The following is an 18217-nucleotide window of genomic DNA, read 5'->3' on the forward strand; positions in this document are numbered from 1 at the left end:
TTTCTCTCTACTATCTGACCATTTGTATACTTGAACATGACTTTGATATGTACTACATGTAAAAGCAAATTGTATGTGGGAACATGAAAAAGCAATCTGTCCTAAGTATTTCCTTTTAGTTACCAGCCTTCATTGATTTATAAGGTGAAAATAAGTTTAAGTTCATAGTCCCTAAGAAACCTGTAGACTTCCCAATAGCTGACCGACTTTAATTCCTAAACTTTTGTTGCCCAAAACATGACTGTTCCATACCATGATTTTTGGTCCCCTAACTAAAATGACTGACCCAAACCACAGATTCTCTATCCTAAAACATAATAACTTTTTCTAACCACAAAAGAACAAATGGATATGAATGTTTTGACTGTTAAACCTACATTTTGCATCAGGTGACTTCCTCAAAGACATAAACAAATCCCATAGGCCTAAACCATGACTGATGGAAATAATTAAGTTGTAAAACGCTAAAGATGTTTATGATTTTCAAGCTCAGAACCTCTGTAACTTTCTGGCTCATTGGATGGGTAGGCATCACAGTTCAACATTATGTGTCCTTCATCAAACTGGATGACAATATTTTTTTTATCTGTATTGACCTGTTTGAGTTGTATTGGATTCAGTGAACAGAAGAACACAAAAGCCTTACCATATTGATTATATTCTCAGATTTTTCTCTCCATTTTGAAACTTTTATGAGGATGTAGAATATAGATATGTGTAAAGGTCTCCCATTTTAACACATTCATAAATTTTCTCTCTGTATGAATTCTTTCATGATGACAAAGATTATACAAATGTGGAGTAGCTTCACCATGTAAATACACTCATAGTCTTTCGTTCCAGTATGAATCCTTTCATGATGTTGAAGATGATTGAAAACAGCACGTTTTCATTAGATGACATTTATGTGAAAAGGCTTTACCACATAGGTTACATTAATAAGGTTTCTCTCAAGTGTGAGCTCCTTTATGTATTAGGAGATGACTGTTACATACAAAGGCTTTCACACATTGATTACATCCATAAGAGTTCTCTCCAGTGTTAGTTCTTTTTTGTATTAGGAGACTACTGTTACACACAATGGCTTCACCACCTTAGTTACATTCATAAGGTTTCTCTCTAGTATGTGTTCTTTATGTCATAGGAGATTACTATTACATCAAAATGCTTTATCACATTGATTTCATTCAAAAAGTTTCTATCCAGTGTGCTTCTTATATGTACATGGAGATTATTATGGCATGCAAACTTTTTCACACATTGGTCATATTCATAGGGTTTCACTTCAATAAGTGTTCTTGTTCAAGATAAGTCTTACATGAAAAGACTTCATGACATTAGTTATATTCATAAGGATTTCTGGAACATGGATTTTTATGTCTTCGGAGAACACTGTTATCTATGAAGGTTTTACCACATTGGTTATATTCATAAGGTTTCTCTCCAGTGTGAGTTCTTTTATGTATTAGGAATTGACTGTTCTGTGAAAAGGTTTTACCACATTGGTTACATTCATGAGGTTTTTCTCCAGTGTGAGTTCTTTTATGTACCAGGAGATTACTGTTCTGTGCAAAGGCTTTACCACATTGGTTACATTCATAAGGTTTCTCTCCGGTGTGAATTCTTTTATGTTTTTGGAGATCACTGTTCCATGCAAAGGCTTTCCCACATTGATTACATTCATAAGGTTTTTCTCCAGTGTGAGTTCGTTTATGTACTAAAAGCTTACTGTTATATGCAAAGTCTTTACCACATTGATTACATTCATAAGGTTTTTCTCCAGTGTGAGTTCCTTTATGTCTTAGGAGATCACTGTTAGATGCATAGGCTTTACCACATCGGTTACATTCATGACGTTTTTCTCCAGTGTGTGTTCTTTTATGTACTAGGAGATTACTGTTCTGTGCAAAGGCTTTACCACATTGGTTACATTCATAAGGTTTCTTTCCAGTGTGAATTATTTTATGTACTCGTAGATTACTGTTAGATGCAAAGGCTTTACCACATTGGTTACATTCATAAGGTTTCTCTCCAGTGTGAGTTCTTTTATGTCTTTGGAGACTACTGTTATCTGCAAAGGCTTTAGCACATTGGTTACATTCATAAGGTTTCTCTCCAGTGTGAGTTCTTTTATGTTTTTGGAGATCACTGTTCCATGAAAAGGATTTACCACATTGATTACATTCATAAGGTTTTTCTCCAGTGTGAGTTCCTTTATGTCTTAGGAGATCACTGTTAGATGCATAGGCTTTACGACATCGGTTACATTCATGAGGTTTTTCTCCAGTGTGAGTTCTTTTATGTACTAGGAGATGACTGTTACGTACAAAGGCTTTACCACATTGGTTACATTCATAAGGTTTCTCTCCGGTGTGAATTCTTTTATGTACTTGTAGATTACTGTTAGATGCAAAGGCTTTACCACATTGGTTACATTCATGAGGTTTTTCTCCAGTGTGAGTTCTTTTATGTCTTTGGAGACTACTGTTATCAGCAAAGGCTTTACCACATTGGTTACATTCATAAGGTTTCTCTCCAGTGTGAGTTCTTTTATGTTTTTGGAGATCACTGTTCCATGCAAAGGCTTTCCCACATTGATTACATTCATAAGGTTTTTCTCCAGTGTGAGTTCGTTTATGTACTAAAAGTCTACTGTTATATGCAAAGGCTTTACCACATTGGATACATTCATAAGGTTTCTCTCCAGTGTGAGTTCTTTTATGTATTAGATGTCTGTTACGTACAAAGGCTTTACCACATTGATTACATTCATAAGGTTTTTCTCCAGTGTGAGTTCCTTTATGTCTTAGGAGATCACTGTTAGATGCATAGGCTTTACCACATCGGTTACATTCATGAGGTTTCTCTCCTATATGTATCCTTTTATGTCTTAGGATATGACTTTTATTTGCAAAGGCATTACTATATAGGCTACATTCATAGTGGTCCGCACCAGTATGCATACTTTTACATGTGTGGGGACTACTGTGATGTGCAAAGACTTCATATTGAGTATCTTCAGGGAGTTTATCTGCACATTGATTGTTTTCATACCTGCAAAGTTAATTGGCACATATGACAGCTTTTCCACATTCATTACACTAATGGACGTTTTTGCCACATGACTTAATTTTGCAGTTTGAATTAAAAGTAAAGAATAATTACATTTTGAGTTTTCATCATTATTTTTACATTCACAGTGTTCTCCTCTACTGGTTGTTTTGCTGAGCCAGCAATCAGCTAAGTACTGATGAAATCATAGTGTTGTTAGTTCTATGGCTGATCACCTGTCATATATTTTGTAAACCTTTGCCCTTCCTTACTTATCTATTGGAAATAATAACGAGCTAACAAGTGATAGCAGGGCGCAAAATGCAGGACAGAACTTCTGAGTGAGAAAGTGTTGCTGGGAAGAAGAAAGCAAATGACACATCATTCACCAGCATGACAGTGAGGTTAACAGATGGACATGACCATGAACAAAGAAGTAGAGCTGGCCATACATTTGGACACTGTGCTAGGTTTGTGTTAGGGAAAAAAAGGTTCAGAATCTGCCCAGTAAATTGCCTAAGCTTTAAAATATTAAAAAGCCTCTGCATCATTATTTGTACTGCAGGAAGCTCTAAATAGCCCATATAAAGCATAATAGGTATCAATTTTTAAACATCTACTCAAAATGGGGACTTCTATACCTTTTAGTTGTTCTGGTTGGTACATGGTTTCTTTCAATATACACATATTAAAATGACTTGTACTCATTGTGATATATGATATAATTATTAAAAGAATAATAATAAATGACATGATTCCATGATGCATTCACACATTTGATTTTTGTTCATCACAGACATGTGATATAGTGATTATGGTTTTTCCACAACAACATTCCTGACTCTAAAAAAACTGCCCTTCTCACAAAACTTAGCAACATTACTACAAGTATATGAGTAACCCCATTTTACTATGGATGAGTTGATTAGTATAATCTTTTGGATATACTTTCATCACCTATTTACTGTGAATACATTTAGCAATATCTGAGTTGTAGGATACTAAACAAATTGCAGTTTTACCTCAGCGCTAATGAGTAAACAATTTAATCATTGATCTTGTGTGAGTATTATTCCTTGCATTCTTTCTTAGAGGAGTGCCTTGCAAACACACATCAAATACCTAACGTGGACGTACATAGTTTAGTAACAAGTTAGTCATCATCAATAAATACACTTAAAACTGATCATTTACACTGTCCCTTCTCTTTCAAACTTCCAGAAAATAATAAAATTTTTTTCAGAACCATATTCATATCAGCTTACAATGAAAATTACCTTGTATGTCTTCTAGAATTTTGACAGTGCTCTTCTATATTATGACTTTCCCAATTGTAGCCTAAAATACAGTAACAGAAAATGTATGCTTTATTATTGGAAATAATACAAAGTTTAAGTCGTGATCTATTTGTCAATCAAAGATCGATTCATCTAATTCTTCCTCATCCTCAAGAGAAATTACAGAAGCACATCAATAATGAATAGTGTTTCCCCATATTTTAAGAAGTAAAGAAAATTCATTGCCCTACCTATTGCAGTGAGGTTCCTGTAGGTCTCTAGCATCACATCTTTGTAGAGATTCCTTTGGGAAGGATCCAGCAAAGCCCACTCTTCTTGAGTGAAGTTCACATGCACATCATTGTAGGTCAATGCAGTCTAAAATATCCACACACATGTACAACAGAAAGTATGATACTTAGAATACTGGAAATGTATCCTTCTTTTACAATATTTTCAATGTATTCTGGTGGCTCTTCTACTTAGTTTCTGACACACAAGTTGTAATGTGATCACCAACTCTTTTTCGGAGTAAACTCAACAGTGAGGTTCACCTCTCTAATTTCTGCATCCTTTTAGTAGGATATAGGCTTACAAGAGAAATGTCAATTAACAGATAAAGAGAGAGAGAGAGTAAAGAGAAAAACAGTACAGAGCCCACATGAGAAAAATAGTATAAATGATTCCTGACTCTTATAAGAATGGGCAGGCTGGGCGTATTATCTGATGACTTTAATTCCAAAATCACTCAGGAAACAGAGGCTGGTGTATTTCACAGAGGTGGATGGTAGACGGCTCTTTGCAATAAATTCCAGGACACTAAGGGGTACATAATAAGATCCTGAACAATATGCAAAAATTAATCAAACAAACAAGATAAAAAACCTTAAAGATCTTTCTCAACTTTTTATAAAGAGTTACACATTCACTCCAGTTCTGCATACATGTCTAGAAACCTGAAGTACCTCATTTTAAACTGTAATATTAATATGATCTTCTTAAAAATGAAATGTATGTTTGAACAATTACAAAAGGAGAGATGAAAATATTAGCAATGTAAATGTTGATCATAAATAAGCAACATGGGGATGGAGGTATGGCTCAGTAGTTAAGAACACTGTCTGTTCTTCCAGAGGACATGGGTTAAATTCCCAGCACACATATGACAGCTAATAGCTGTCTGTAACACAAATATATTCAATAAAATACTCGTAAAACATATGCAAGAACACATCAAAGATATACATGATGAAAAAATTGGCTTAATCTCAGAAATATAGGGATAGTTCAGTATATGAAAATCCATCCGTAATCCACCATATAAACTGACTGAAAGACCAAGATCACATGATCATCTCATTAGATGAAAAAAAAAAGGCTTTGACAAAATTCAACAACCCTTCATGTTAAAAGACTTGGAGAAATCAAGCATACAAGGATTCAGGCACACACTTAACATAATAAAGGTAGTAAAAAGCGAACTGAGGGCCAACATCAAATTATTTGGAGAGAAACTTAAAGAAATTCCACTCATATGAGGTACATATCTCCATATCTCTTCAATATACTCCTTAAGTCCTAGCCAAAACAATAAGACAACTGAAGGTTATAAAGGAGATACAAATTGGAAAGGAAGAATTCAAAGTATCACTATTCGTAGATGATTTCTTAGTATACCTAGGTGACCCAAGAAATCCTACCAGGGAATTCCTACAGTTGAAATACACTTGTGTATTTGAAATACACAAAAGTGGCTGGGAGCACAACTAAAATTTTCATTATTCCTTCTGTATACAAATAAAAAATGGGCTGAGAATAAAATTTGGAAAACAACACCCTGAACAGTAGCCACAAACAAGATGAAGTGAAAGACCTCTATGACTAGAATTTGAAGTCTTTAAAGAAAGAAACTGAAGAAAATATCAAAAGATGGAAAGATCTCCCAAACTCATGGATATATAGGATTAACATAGAAAAACAGCATTCTTTTTTAAATATTTTATTAATTACAGTTTATTCACTTTGCATCCGTCCTCCTTCTCCCCTCCCAAATGCTCCCTTTATTCCCTTTCTCTAAAGCAGCATTCTTAAAAATGGAGTCTATAGATTCAATCCATTTCCCAACAACATTCCAACACAGTTCTTTACAGACCTTGAAAGAGCAAACATTAAATTTAAGTGGAAAAATAAAATACCCTTGATAACAGTACAATCCTATAAAATTGGAATAATGACACAGAAATAAACCCACACCCCTACTGGAACTTTACTTTCAACAAAGAAGCCAAAATTATACAATGGAAAAAAGACAGCATCTTAAACAAATTGTGGTAGATGTCTGCACATAGAAAAATGAAAATAGACCCTTTGTATGACCCTGCAGAAACTGAAGTCCAAGGGAATCAAAGACCGTCACATAAACCCAGAGACTCTAAATCATATAGAAGACAAGGTGGAGAAAATTCTGGAACTAATTAACACAGGAGAACAACATCAGCACAGGCTCTGAGATCAACAATAAATGGCATCTCAAACTGAAAAGCTTCTGTAAGTCAAAGGACACTATCAATAGAACAAAACAGCAGTCAACAGATTGGGAAAATATCTACACCAACCCTACATCAGACAGAAAAGTAATATCCAAAATATACAAAGAACTTAAGAAATTAAACACCAACAAATCAAAAAAACCAATTTAAAAATGGGGTTCAGAGCTAAACTGAGAAGTCATAAGAGAGAAAAGTGAAATGGCTGAGAAACACTTAAAGAAAAGATCAAAGTCCTTAGCCATTAGACAAATGGAAATCAAAATGACTCTAAGATTCCATCGTACACCAATAAAGTTGCTAAGATAAAAAAACTCAAGTGACAACACATTCTGGTGAGGATGTAGAGAAAAGGGAACTTTCCTCCAGGTCTGATGGGAGTGCAAACTTGTACTACTTCTCTGGTAATCAAACTAGTGCATTCTCAGAAAATTGGGCATATTTCTACCTCAATACCCATCTATACCACTCCAGGGAATATATCCCAAAGATGTTTCATTATAGAACAAGGACATTTGTTCTACTATGTTCATAGCTGTTTTATTCATAACATCCAGAAAGTGAAGAATGGATAAAGAACTACTAATACATTTACACAATGGAATACACCTCAGTTATTAAAAATAAATCATGGAAATTGCAGGCAAATGGATCAAACTAGAAAAGATCATCCTGAGAGAGGTAACCCAGACACAGAAAGAAACACATTGCTTATAAGCAGATATTAGACCTATAGTACAGCATACACATTCTACAATCCACACACCCAAAGAAGCTAAGTAAGAAGGGTCCATGGGAGGTTGGCAGAATATCACTCAGAATAAAAAAAAAAAGAGAACAGACAGCAGAAGTAGATGAATAGTGGGAACTGTGCAGAAGTTAGAATGGGGAGGGAAACAAATGTGGGTAGCAGATGTGGGGAGAATTGTAGTAGGACGTGAGAGGCATGAGAACAAGAAGGGTAACTGAGGGGGCTTCTCCTTGGAGTCATTTGACAGGGAAGTTTCATGAGAGGACCTGGGTGTGACTGGGCGTGACTCTAGCTGAGAATCCTAATGGAGGGGCAGGAGAAGAGAGACATGGAAAATTAAGTATGAAGTGACCACCTCTTAGCCAGTCAGGACTAGTGGAGAGAGGGAACAACAACTGGACAACAAAACCCACTATCCAAAAATTACCCTGACTGCAATAAGTTTAGGGATAATGATGGAACAAAGATTGAGGGAATGTCCAACCAATAATTGGGCCAACCTGAGACCCACACTACACTAGAGAGCCAGCCAATGAAACTGTAAATGTTGCATTGCTGAGCTTGTAGAAAAGAGCCTAATTATGCCTGTTACCTCAGAGGCTCCACCCAATAGCCAATGGAGAGAGATGCTGGAACTTGCAACTAAGCATGGGGAGGATCTCTGGGCGTCTTATGGAAGTACTGGGGGAAACATGGAAGAACCCGAAAGGGATAGAAAGCCACAAGAAGACCAACAGAGAAAAGTAACCCAGACCTGGGGGGGGGGGTTAAGAAAATGAGACATCAGCTAAGGAGCATGCATGTTCTAGACCTAGGCTTCTTGAACTTATCTGTACTAAGGGTGGTTGGGTCCATGTGGGTTGAGTGGTAAGTTGAGGGGACTGTTTCTAAAAGGAACTCTACTGCCCGCTTTTAGAAAATCTCCCCCTGTCAAGTGTGCCTTGAATGGCCTTAGTAGATGAGAATATGCTCAGTCCTGATGTGACTTGATGTGCTGCAATGGGGTGATACAGGAAGACTAAGGCTCTATTTTTGTGAGAGGGGAGGAAAAGGGTGAGGGTGGACTGAGAGTAGAGGAAGGAAGGATCACTCTTTGGATGTAAAGTCAAAAAACAAACTAATCTCTCTAAAAATTTTAATACACTCAGAGAGAGAGACAATGGAATTGAAAGGTGATAACGGAGGGGGCTGTAGGTGGGACATGAAATAAACATAATAAATAAAAATGAAAAAGAATAATATTAATACATTCTCTGAAATATCCAGAGGGAAAACTGGCAACATGACCTTGCCCATCAAATTAGAATTCGTCCAAATAAACCTCCAAAACTGTCATCAAATCTTCATATATCTGTCATAGTCTAAGAACACAGTCATATTATACATCTATAACATGCTTTTTTGAAATTAATTTAATTATTGTGTCATTATATAGAATCTGTAGGAAATTCTCTTACAAGGCAGAACTTCAGCACGATGTGACATAAAGAAGTATGTAACTTCAAACAATACATATATACATACATACATACATTTTATTAAACATTTTAATGTTAATGTCCAGGAGAAAAGTCACTTTTAGCATACTTTTTTTTCTTCTAACCTGCTACTGTGCTGCTGTAATTGAATCCCCTAACCACCAACATCTCAGGTCATGAATGGGTTTACTTTTTTGGCCCATCATTTTGAAAACCTAGGATAGAAACTCAAATTTCAAGAAAACTAAGGAAAAAAATCAGGGCAAATATTGTTTCCTGTCTTGCTCTCATTTCTTCATTGTCTCAGGCTCAGCTAGCTTTTTTATGCAGCCCAGGGCCACTTAATTAGGGATACTGCCATCCTCAATTGAAGAACCTTCTATAGAAATCATCAGTCAATGCAATCTCTCGTTTACATAGAAACCAGCCATTTTCTCATTAGTTTACTTACTTTTTCACCTTATAGCCTGCTCAAAGCTCTGTACCTCCTCTCCTGCTGTTATCATCCCCACCGTCATCCTTCACTCCTCCTCCCCTTCTTCTCAGGAAAGGGGAGACTCCCCATAACAAATCTCAGCACATCAAGTTGCATACAGACTAAGTGCATCTTCTTCCACTGAGGCCAGAGAAGGCTTCCAAGCTAGGGCAAAATGATTCATAAGCAGTCAACTGTGTCCATGTCACAGACAGCCCCCATTTCAGATTCTAGGTGACCAACATGAAGACAAAGCTGACCATCAACTAGACATGTGTAAGTGCCTAGGTCCATTCCATGCATGTTCTTTGAATGGTGGCAACCAGCAATTTTAGGCTGGCATGCTGTGAACTGAATTTATCATGTAAAAAACCCACAGTATTATGAAACGCAGGATTATGAAGATATATTACGGACACAAAAATATGACTTCTGTACTTACTGTTCAGCAAAAGTAATGACGATTGTATACAATATGTGTGAAGGAATATAGCAAAAATTCCAAAACATAAGCCCAACAATATACTCAAGTTTTCATCAAGACACCTAAGGAAACTCAACCAAGAAAAAAAGGTAGACCAATGTTTCCTATGATTATATACATATAGAAATTAAATAAACACAAACATCACAACTCCCACAAAAATAACTCAAAGTAACTCCTACACTGTTCAAATTATGCTCTAGGTACTACTGACCTTATTTTCAAACAGAGTCCCCATGACCTGTCTCTCTAAATGGAGGTCACCAAAATGACAGACTATGGCACTGTAGCCCTGCATGGCCCCCTAGTGACTGCAGGCAAATCCAGTCCCACTGATGCCCCTAAACAAAACAATGTTAAATAATAATTTTATAACTGTTTCCTGCCACGTCTATTATGTCACAAGCTGTGAAATCTGCCCTAGTTAACTATATAACACAATGTGCATCTGTGACACCACTGCAGCTCAGAAACTCCTTTTAACCCTGGAATTGAGTTCCTTAAGTCCCAGAAATTTGACCTTCATTTTTTTCAAGTTGTCTTCCCACTTCGCACACATAAATAGGCAGCTCATTACATGACTCAAATGAGTAATTTTTAGAACTCAGCTGTGGTACAGGCTTTACCTTAAAATTTTGGGAATTTTAACCAAGAGGAAAGCAAAGTCATGCTGCTGGGAAGCAATAGACTGGGATCTAAGAGACCTGTACCAATAAAGCTTGCCTTAGAAATATTTTTCCAAAAGGCTGAAGATGCAGCTGTTCTAGAATTAATATCCACCCCCACAGTGAAAGTACACCATACATAATTAAATGGTTAACTAAAAAATAATCTCTTTAATAGTAGCACGTATCTAGCTCTACTTAATGCTATAAGTGAAGTCATCCTAAAACTGATTTTGTATTCCATACACACAGTCTTTCTTAAGTCTCTTAATTTTAGGCTTCAGTTTATACATTAAACAATTTTAATATGGACCAGAGATTTCAAGTCTAGCCACTGAAACAAATGGGAGATTTACACAGCAAAGATATTCCTTGAATGATTTAAGTACTCCACTTCCATAATACAGCAGGTCATTATTCAGTGTCAAGGTAGAAGAGAGAGGACTCAGTGGTTTCAAATGTTAAGAAAAGTAGAAGGTAGAAAAAGTGCCAAAACCATACAATGAAAAAAAAAAAGACATCTTATCAAATGGTGTTGGACTAACTGGATGTGTACACGTACAAAAATGCAAACAGACAAATACTTATCATCCTGCACAAAACTAAAATACATATGGATCAAAGACCTCAATATAAAAACGGACACACTAAACCTGTTAGAAGAAAAAGTGGGGAAGAGCCTAGAACACATTGGCACAGGAGACAACTTCCTGAACAGAACACCAACAGCACAGGCTCTAAAATCAACAATCAATAAATGGGACCTCATGAAACTGAAAGGCTTCTGTAAAACAAAGGACACTGTCATCAGAACAAAACAGTTTACAGACGATCTACAGGTTGGGAAAGGATCTTCACCAACTCTATATCTGACAGAGGGCTGATATCTAGAATATATAAAGAAATTAAGAAGCAACAAATCAAGTAATCCAATTTAAAAAATGGGATACAGAGCTAAACAGAATTCTCAATAAAGGAACATCAAATCACAAAGAAACACGTAAAGAAAGGTCCAACATCTTTAGTCTCATGGAAATGCAAACCAACACGACCCTGAGATTTCACCTTACACCCATAAGAATGGCTAACATCAAAAACTCAAGTGACAACACATGCTGGAGATTATGTGAAGCGGAACCCTTCTCCATTGCTGGTGGAAAAGTAAACTTGTGCAACCACCTTGGAAATCAATCTGGTCCTTTCTCAGACACTTAGGAATAGTGCTAACTCAAGATCCAGCTATACCACTCCTAGGCATATATCCAAAAGTTACTCAAGTATACAACAAGGACATTTGCTCAACCATGTTCATAGAAGCTATATTTGTAATAGTCAGAAGCTGGAAACAACCCAGATGTCCCTCATCGGAGAAATGGATACAGAAATTATGGTACATTTACACAATGGAATACTACTCAGCAAAGAAAGCATGAAATCAGCAAGCAAAAGGTGGGATCTAGAAATGATCATCCTGAGTGAGGTATCCCAGAAGCAGAAAGAGGCACATGGTATATACTCACTTATAAGTGGATATTAGACATATAATATAGGATAATCATACTAAAATCTGTACACCTAAGGAAGCTGATCAAGAGGGAGGACCCTGGTACGATACTCAATCTTCATTGAGAAAGGCAAACAAGACAGACATCGGAAGAGGGAGAAAACAGAAAACAGGACAGGAGCCTATCACAGAGGGCTTCTGAAAGACTTTACTCAGCAGGATATCAAAAAAATATGCTGAGACTCATAGCCCACCTTTTTGCAGAGTGCAGGGAATTTGGGGGAGGAAGGGGGAGATAGAGGGACCTGGAAGGAAAAAAAGCCCCACAAGAGCAACAGAACCAAGAACTCTGGGCACAGGGGTCATTTCTGAGACTGATACTCCAAGGAAGGATCATGCATGGAGATAACTTGGAACTCCTGCATAGAAGTGCCCCATGGCAGTTCAGTGTCCAAGGGGGTTCCCTGGTAGAGGGAACAGGGACTGTCTCTGACATGAACTCAATGACTGGCTCTTTGATCACCTCCACCTGAGGGGGGAACAGCCTTGTCAGTCCACAGAGGAAGACAGAGAAGCTGGTCCTGATGAAACCTGATGGACTAGGATTAGATGGAAGTGGGAAGGACCTACCCTGTTATTGGAATGGGGGAGGGGCATGGGAGAGAAGGAGAAAGGGAATTTGGGATTAGGAGAGGAAACGGGAAGGGGATGCAGCTGGGATGGAAAGTGAATAAACTAATAAAATAAAAATTAATAAAAATAAAATTAAAAAATACAACAACAGCAAAAAGCTAGGGTGGGAAGGTCTTGCACAAGCTACATCTTATCCTAACTAAGCTTCTTGAGAAGAATAGCATCTTGTACACTACTTCCTTGAAAGAAATGGAAGGAAACAGGAAAAGTCTATGAATTGATCAGAAATTCTCATACAATGGGATAAAATCATGAGGAGTCTAAAAAAACAATACTGCATGAGGGAAACACAAGATCTCAATAACATTATTTACCAACACCACAGTGACTTTGGAACTGATGAGGGTATCTCCATGTGTTTGAAAGAGGTGGGTTCTCAAAATGAGAAGCAAGCACTCCTCAAATGTCCTTACCCTGCTGCTCACCCTATTTCTGGTTTTAGAAAAGGAACAGTGCTTTATTTTAAATAACTCAGAATCTTGGGGAAATCTCCCAAGGCCTAGGCCACAGGATATACTGGCTCTGCAAAGCATATTTGAGGAGTGTGAGAAGTTAGATTATTCTCCATCATGAGGACCTCAAGGAAGGTTTTGTTTGGTCAGGGCAGCCCTCAACACAACAGTGTTTTCTCTGTTCAACTGTTTTCATCAGATGTCTTGCCCGTGTGGCTGAACTATGCTTTTCTTAAGAAGAAAACTGCAACTTTATGGCACATCAGGCTTTAATGTTGGCTCTGATTCTGTAATGGCCCACTAAGCAGCTTGTTAGATGTCTCTTTTTTGACATGGAGATGGGCCAATGGTTGGTATGAATCAGGGGCTTTCTCCTTGGTTATGGCTGGAGACAAATTTGTTGACTATCCTCTTGAGAAAATGGGTTTCCTAGCATCCCAATGTCTAACAGGCTGGGTTGGCATGCTACTTATCTGTTTTAAAACAGCTCTTAGCTATTCTACTTGGTGTGATGTCCTGTCACCTAAGCACTGAAAATTTCTGTACATCAACTGTTCTATGAATTTACATCACAGCTTTACACTGAAGTGCTACTCAATACATGTTACCTACAACTTCCATTAAACATGCATACACATAGTGTGTAAGAGGTGGCCTCCGGAGCCCAACCTTCCTCAAACAGCTCTTCCATTTTACTAGCAAGATAAATCTAACTTTAAAGTCCCAATGTTGCAGCGCCATTTTCCACTGAACACATTGAAACATTTTCCTAATTATCAGTTAACTGGTTAAACTTGCTGTTACTTTAACCAGGTGCCTTAAATTGTATAAGTAAGCCCTCACTTACTAACAGTCAGAGGACACACTTCTCTGTTGCCTTATCACCTTGAGCTCTGGAACAAATGTCAAGTGATAAAAATTAGAGGCCTTAGGTTCCAGGCCGAATGTCTTAGAAAACATTTAAAAGTGTTGAGCCCAGGTGTACTGGATCAGCATAGCCTCCAACATAAACTCCCTTGCTTAACCCACATTTGATTGGATGACCCCGACTCTCTCCAAGGGGCCCTCACCTTGTGAATTTAAACCTTTAAATATACAATAAAGCATACCCTGGGGCACCATTCAGATCTGAACTGGCCACTTCCCTGAGCTCAGAAAATAAAGCATTCATTCTAACCTCCTGTTCCAGAAGTGAGTTCTCTCTGTTCGGGACCAAAAGTCAATATACTCAAGATATTCAGATGCCCGGCTATGTTCAGGGCTAGGAAAGGGGGCCTCTCTGGTGGCTGTTTCTGGTTGCCAGCTCCCACCCAGCCTCAGGAAGGACCCTAAACAGCTTCTACTGCTGTTCAGTCTCCTGCTCCACCAGGCTGGGGGCAGTGGACACACACCATGTTGCAACTTCGGAACTTGGCTGAAATCCCCTCACAGTACACAGCAGCAGCGCTTATACCAGAGCAGACCAACCATTCAACCCTGCTCAGCTAAAGAGCGAACTTGCAGCAAGGCGCCAGGAAGAACCTGCCTCTCCCTCTGACTGCAGGAATGAAAGCATCTGATTGGCCAATGAGTCTTAAGTGACATGAGCACCTCCCTTAGGATTACAGTGTACTGAAAGGACAAGGCTTAGTGATTCCTGGTCCAGGCTTCTCTTTTAGGACCAAACTTTCTTCAGATCTGCACATGTTTGCATTTCATCATCATTTGTGCCTGTTCTCCCATAGCCTACCCTGTGTCTTTCAGCACTCAGGATACAATTACCCTCTTCCTCCTCGAATCAGCTTGCATAGCTGCACAAACATTATTCAACCTGTAGCAGAGTGAACACTCTGTCCAACAGGTGGAAGAAGGCCAAGAATTTTAAGAATTAAAGAGAGATTTAAGAAAATGCAAAGAGTTTTTTGTTCTGTGACTTCAGGTAAACTGGAGCCACTTTTCTCCTGGAAGAGACCCAGGAGAAAAAAAAGCAGGGAAAACATGACACTTTGGAGTACTATCATCAGGTAAAACTTCTTCCTCAATAGGAAGATGAAGAACACAGAAACCTGCACTAGTGAAGGCTTTCTGCATGAAATGACCTGACAGAATAAATTTTTCTGTGTATGTATACAGCTAATACATATATATTTATGTATACACACACACACACACACACACACACACACACACACACACACACGATTTGGTATTTTGAGACAGGGCCTCTTCTTTTAGCCCTGGTTGTCTTGAACTAGATCTGTAGACCAGGCTGACCTTGGACTCGCTGAGACTGGCCTGCTTCTTCCTGCCAGAAGGCTGGGATTCAAGCCCTGTGCCACTAAATCCATCTTAGATTTTCTGTTTTATTTTATTTTATTTTTTTAAGACCGGGTTTCATCATGTAGGCCCGTTTGTGCTGGACTCTTTGTCAACGAGGCCAACACTGAACTCACAGAGCACAGCCTGTGTCTGCCTTTCAGGTGCCTGGATTAAAGGCTTGTGCAAGCATGGCTGGCAAGACCTTAGACTTTTAAGAATATGTTTAAAGGAGGGTTTCTTATCTAACTAATTTTTTTTAAGATTTTTGGGTAGGTGGATGAGGAGACCTCTGACTATTATTATCTGTATGTGTCTGTGTGTGCATTAAATCAGACATTGTTAGATGTCTGATTTAATGCTCACAGACCTTCTTAGATCAGAGCTTTTACTCTTATGCCTAAGAAATTTTTATTTTATTTTATTTTATTTTATTTTATTAGAAAAACATCTCCCCAGGCAGTGAGTTCTGTGCTAAGCATCACTTGCACTGTGGTTCTGATCCTCTGAGGGCAAGGAATCATATGAAAGAAGAGAGACTTAGTATCATCTGGAGAGGACAGGAGCTCTACAAGGACCAAATATATCTGGGCACAGGGGTCTTTTATGAGACTGTATCTCCAATCAAGGACCATGCATGGATATAACCTAGAACCCCTGCTCGGATGGAACCCATGGTAGCTTAGTAGCCAAGTGTGTTCTATAGTAATGGGAACAGGGACTGTTTATGACATGAATTCAATGACTGGCTCTTTGATCTACCCCCCACCTCCAGGGAGGAGCAGCCTTCCTAGAACACAAAGGTGGATATTGCAGTCAGTCCTGAAGATACCTGATAAGCTAAGGTGAGGTGGACCTCTCTTATCAGTGGCCTTGGAAAGGGGCATGGAGGAAATGAGGGAGAGAGGGTGGGATTGGAAGGGAGTGAGGGAGTGGGCTACAGCGGGAATAAAAAGTTAATAAACTGTAACTAATATTAAAAAAATAAAATAAATAAAATAAAAAACAGAGAACAGATCTCAATGTAGAATTCTCAACAGGAGAATCTCAGATGGCTGAGAAACACTGTTCAGGTTCAGCATCCTTAGCCTTTAAGGTAATGCAAATGGAAACTACTTTGAGTTTTAATTTTACACATGTTAGATGGTGAAGTTTAACAGGACAAGTGACAGCTCACTCACACTGACAAAGGTGTTGGGGAAGGGGGACACTCCTCCATTGCTGGTTGGAGGTCAAACAAATACAGCCAACATTGTATTTTCTCACACAACTGAGTTGTTGTCCCAGGAGGTTGTATGAGGATGCCCAAAAGCCCAGGCTGATGTTACGAGAGAGCATTGCTCTCTGAAAAACAACAGCAGGGCCACACTCTGGAGGAAAGCTTATACACAGTGCACTGAAAGTGGAGAGGTGGACGAAGTGCAGGTTAAAAGATTTCACCCCTATGTTCTAGTCTCTTTGGGGTAAGACAGTACTGTACAGGCTATCAAAAGAGAAACCCGGACATAAACCCAGAATAAAAACCACTCCACCTAAAATCTGTACTGCTTACAAGATGTAAAGGGGGCATGATTATACCAAACTTGCTTGAGTGGTGAGCTAATGTTTGGTTTACCTTGCAGCACAATCCATTAGATGGAACCCACTCCCTTGATGGCCAAGAATGTCTCCAAGACATAAACAGCAAGGACTGTGTTTGTATGTGTCCGCTCCAGGTCCACTGCAGAGATGTCATGGCTGTTAGTTCTATATTTTTGTGAGACTCCTAACATTAAGAACAGGTATAACTTTGACTCTCTCACCTGCTCTTGAGACTCTTTTTCCCCTATTTAGGGTTCCTTGTCCATCCTCACTGTGAGGTCTGTTGGCCTTATCTTTTTTGTATTTTGTTTGGCAGTCCTATCTTAGAGGCCTGTTCTTTTCTGAAATGGATACAGAGGAAGGAAGTAGATATGGGGAAAGAAGGGAGGTATGCTGGATATGAGAGAAGTGGAGGGAGGGAAAACAGTGGTCAGAATATATTGTATGAGGGAAGAATCCTTTTCAATTAAAAAGCATTAATTTAATTTTCCTACCTAAAAATGCAAAGAAGAGAAGCAATCAAAGAGAAGTGAAATAGTGAAGACAAGGAAAAAAAAATCATGATGTACAGTTATTATTCGGTGTGCAAAGAGGGGAAACATCACTCAGGAGTTTAACAAGCTTATTCTTTAGTCTTATCTAGATCTATGAAATCAGATGTTTTGCTCTCACCAATATGAAATATATATCACACAGGTAAAATGAGGTAATTTTCTGCTATTGTGTGGAATTACAGGGGTCCCTGCTCACTTAATTCCAAAACAGTACTCTTTCTTCTCTATAATAAAAACTAAAGTTTGGAGCTAGAGAGGTGGCTCAGCAGATAAGAACACCCTCTGTTCCTTCAGATGTCCTGAGTTCAATTCTCAGAAACCACATGGTAGCTCACAATCATCTATACTGAGATATGTTGCCCTCTTCTGGCATGCAGGTACAAATGCCGATAGAACATTAATTAAATATAT

The 18217-nt window shown here is 38.3% G+C and overlaps 1 protein-coding gene across 1 annotated transcript in view; it reads right to left on the reverse strand.

Moving 5' to 3' along the window:
- Positions 1-1415: 1415 nt before the first annotated feature.
- Positions 1416-18217, reverse strand: part of LOC132650621 (zinc finger protein 850-like) — a gene marked incomplete at both ends in the record, with an annotated part of 172930 nt that continues 156128 nt past the window's right edge. The window contains 2 exons of the mRNA XM_060375965.1: positions 1416-2901; positions 10500-10510. Of these exons, the coding sequence (XP_060231948.1) occupies positions 1416-2901; positions 10500-10510 (1497 nt within the window). The remainder of the gene's footprint in view (positions 2902-10499; positions 10511-18217) is intronic.

The sequence above is a fragment of the Meriones unguiculatus genome (assembly GCF_030254825.1).
Source record: "Meriones unguiculatus strain TT.TT164.6M chromosome 13 unlocalized genomic scaffold, Bangor_MerUng_6.1 Chr13_unordered_Scaffold_28, whole genome shotgun sequence".
Taxonomy (NCBI): domain Eukaryota; kingdom Metazoa; phylum Chordata; class Mammalia; order Rodentia; family Muridae; genus Meriones; species Meriones unguiculatus.